Source organism: Borostomias antarcticus (genome assembly GCF_949987555.1).
Source record: "Borostomias antarcticus genome assembly, chromosome: 29".
Taxonomy (NCBI): domain Eukaryota; kingdom Metazoa; phylum Chordata; class Actinopteri; order Stomiiformes; family Stomiidae; genus Borostomias; species Borostomias antarcticus.
Window position 1 is genome coordinate 355,859 of NC_140262.1, and position 3,545 is coordinate 359,403.

The window sequence follows — 3,545 nt, forward strand, 5'->3', positions numbered from 1 at the left end:
CATGATTTGTCGTAAACACATTTGCTTTACTCGATGATAAGAGTGGTAATCGAGCGCTTCAGCTGTGTGAATGATCTCATTCTCTCTATGCTAAGTGACAACTATCTGAATAACCAGCCATCCAACTGACTTTATACAAATTATATCATTGACAATCCCTAAAACAATAGTTATGTTTGTATATAATACAATTATAATAGTAGTAGACTACGTAAGCCACTTTTGTGACACACCACCTAAACAACTTTACACATGCCTATATCTCCAGGCTAATGACGTACAACGGTTCCGCTCAAAACTGGTCGAAATGCGGTCCCGTTCCCTAGATAGAACCAAGGTTCCAAGAATTCTGAACCAAACCGGTTCACGAACCAGAATTACTTTGGTGGAAAAGGGCCATCAGAGGAAACAGAACCCCCACCCCCCCCGCCCACACACACACACACACACACACACGTGCACACACACACACACACACACACGCACACACACACACACACTCTCTCACACACACACACACACACACACACACACACACACACACGTGCACACACACACACACACACACACGCACACACACACACACACTCTCTCACACACACACACACACACACACACACACACACACACATAGACAGAGGACTAATCCGCACAGTCACAAAAAATAGGAGGCACACAGATGTCCTACACATACACCCTCTGTTGATGACATTTACGTCACAGACTCTAGCGGACCCTCACGGACCCTCGTGTACTTGCGGATGTGGTATAACCAGGGCTTGTGTGTGTGTGTGTGTATGTGTGTGTGTGTGTGTGTGTGTGTGTGTGTGAGAGAGAGTGGGAGTGTTACCTGATGTGACGGGACTGTGCAGGCTGTGCTGAGGCATCATGGACGAGGTGGTGGCACAGTCGCTAAAGTCCATCACCGAGGGCGACGAGGCTCGGGACATGATGGGCGTCTGGTGCTGGGCCTGTGATTGGCCCTGATGCTGCTGATGATGATGCTGGTGATGATGATGCTGCGGGTGGAGGTGCGAGGGAGTGGAGGGGATGCCGTTCTCGGACAGGAACTCCTCCAGGTCCATGTACTCCAGCTGGAAGCTGTCCCCATCGTACGGAAGCGTCTTGTCCCACAGCGTGGGACCCAGGAACGCGGACTGGGGGACGCTCCTCTCATCCTCCAGACTCTTCTCCTTCTCTCGCTCCTTCACAAACCCTGAGGGAGCAGGCAGAGGGAACAGTCACACACAACTCTCTCTCTCTCTCTCTTTCTCTCTCTCTCTCTCTCTCTCTCTTTCTCTCTCTCTCTTCACCTCTCTAAACAGCCTGGATACTGTCTGTCTACAGTTTACACACCATCATTTGAAAGTTGTGTCTTGTTGTCTTTTTAATTAGCTCTGGACTAGAGGCAAATCAACAAGTTGTACAACATGCTCATTGTGTGATGATATCATATATGTTATGTGTAATGATATTATTCTGCCAATCCAGTGTCATCATTAGGCCCCTTGGATGAATCCACTGCGCCAACTTAACAGAAGAAAAAAATAGTCAAAGTTGATGATGATTAATTATTGTAACCATCATGGCCTGGTAAACCAGCAAATCACTCAAATATAGCCAGTCCGTATCCCCACGTAGGCATAGGATATATCGCGATATTGTCTCCAGAAACCCCCGCAGCCTAATGTATGGAGCCCTTTTCAAATAATGTATTACTTTTCAACAAGCTCCAGGGAAGATGCTGAGAGGAGAGTGAGGAGGAAGGTGGAGAATAATGACTTTTAAAGGCATCCTTACAGACAGCGAGCTCATACCACAAATTCCTTTCAATCAACAAGAGTTTAAAGCAGTAAATAACACATATTCCCGGTTAACCCATCGGTCATTTACCTGGGTTTAAGACAGTACACTTGTCAAGATTGTCTAGGCCTATAATATTAGAAAAAAATATATGAACTGATAATTAATAAAAAATATAGGCTAGGAGTCTGGAAGTTGGATGAGCTACTGGACGAGCTAAGTCTTATTTCTTTACCTCCATGCTGGAGAGGGAGCTTCATCGGGTTTTCCAGGAGAGATTTAAGGACGCCGTGATTCGACGGCGGTAGAAAGCTTGGGTTCCCCAGGAGCCGTCGGGACATATTCTCCATCGCTTCTCTTGTGGATTGTTGAAAGTCACTGAACCTGTTCAGTCTGTTCCTTGAAGATGATCAAATATCGCATACAAAACAGAGCAACGAGCCTATAAAAGAAATAGGCTGAATATTAGATAGAAATGGAAATGTCCCGGGTGCGTCCGGAGCGCCTCTGTGCCACCAACGACTGAGCGATGAACGGGCGCTGCTGAACACTAATGCACCGATCACCGGATCACCGGATCCATGTGTACGAACGGAGGTGTGTGACGTCAGGCCGTGAGAGGCAGGGCATGAACACCAACGTGTGTGTGTGTGTGTGTGTGTGTGTGTGTGTGTGTGTGTGTGTGTGTGCGTGTGTGTGTGTGTGTGTGTGTGTTTGTGTGTGTGCGAGCGAGCGAGTATTTGGATCGATGGAAATTAATGGTGTGGCTTGACGATTCATGTGAATTAGCATAATTATACATATGCCTACTGGTGACATTGGTTCTATCCGTGTCAGACTGAGATTAAACTGCTAACTGCATCTTCACAGAGTGGCAGGCTGCAATAAACTCACACTGTATTCAATATGAACTTTTTTATATATTTTTATTTTTATCAAATAGACCAAATAAGCATTCAGTAGGGTAGTCTACAAATACAGTAGGCTTCGCGCCAAATGTGGTTTAATGTTTCAGTGTGCTTTGCCAAGCTTTTATCGCACCTTTTGTTACGCACACCCCTAATAGGAGAGGCCAAATGTGGTGGAACCCAGAGAACAGAGACAGAGGCCAGGAGATGATATAACCAGGATTTAATAGTTAAGGAATCTAATCTAAAGAGCAACGTCCGTGATCCAAGGGGGTAATCGAGGGTAGTCCAGAGGTCAAGCCAGGGAGATCAGTCCAAGAAGGGAAAAAAACAAGGGGGCAAAAAATACGAGGTCCGGGTGGGAACGGGTTCAGGAGACACAGGAGGGAGCGGGTCCAGGAGACACAGGAGAGGGAACGGGTCCAGGAGACACAGGAGAGGGAACGGGTCCAGGAGGCACAGGGGGTCGGAGGGAGCTGGAGGGTGACACAAAAATGACGGGGAAAAACTCAGCCAGGAAGAACACAAAAACACGGTAACTCGAGGAGAATGCAAGGAGATGTATACGAGGAGAAAATACGGGAGCCAGAACTAACCGTACAGCTTATTACGTTCAAGCGTCGGGTCTCTGTCTGCAGCAGCGTTATATAGGTGGCTGTCCTGATGGTGATTGGAAGCAGCTGGGCTGATGATAATCGCCAACACCTGAGCAGCTAGCAGAGCAGAGACCCGGCCCGCTCAATCCGGCAGGGATGAGGCGCCGGAACGAGGCTGACGGGGGCGTGTCCGACGGGGAGGCATAACAGAACCCCTCCCCTCAGGGGAGGCACCGGA

At 47.9% G+C, this 3,545-nt stretch overlaps 1 protein-coding gene across 1 annotated transcript in view; it reads right to left on the reverse strand.

The window, feature by feature from the left end:
- hlfb (HLF transcription factor, PAR bZIP family member b) overlaps nt 1-2,153 on the reverse strand; it is a gene marked incomplete at both ends in the record, with an annotated part of 9,253 nt that extends 7,100 nt beyond the window's left edge. Inside the window, 2 exons of the mRNA XM_084459822.1 lie at nt 851-1,216; nt 2,039-2,153. Of these exons, the coding sequence (XP_084315948.1) occupies nt 851-1,216; nt 2,039-2,153 (481 nt within the window). The remainder of the gene's footprint in view (nt 1-850; nt 1,217-2,038) is intronic.
- Nucleotides 2,154-3,545: the final 1,392 nt, after the last annotated feature.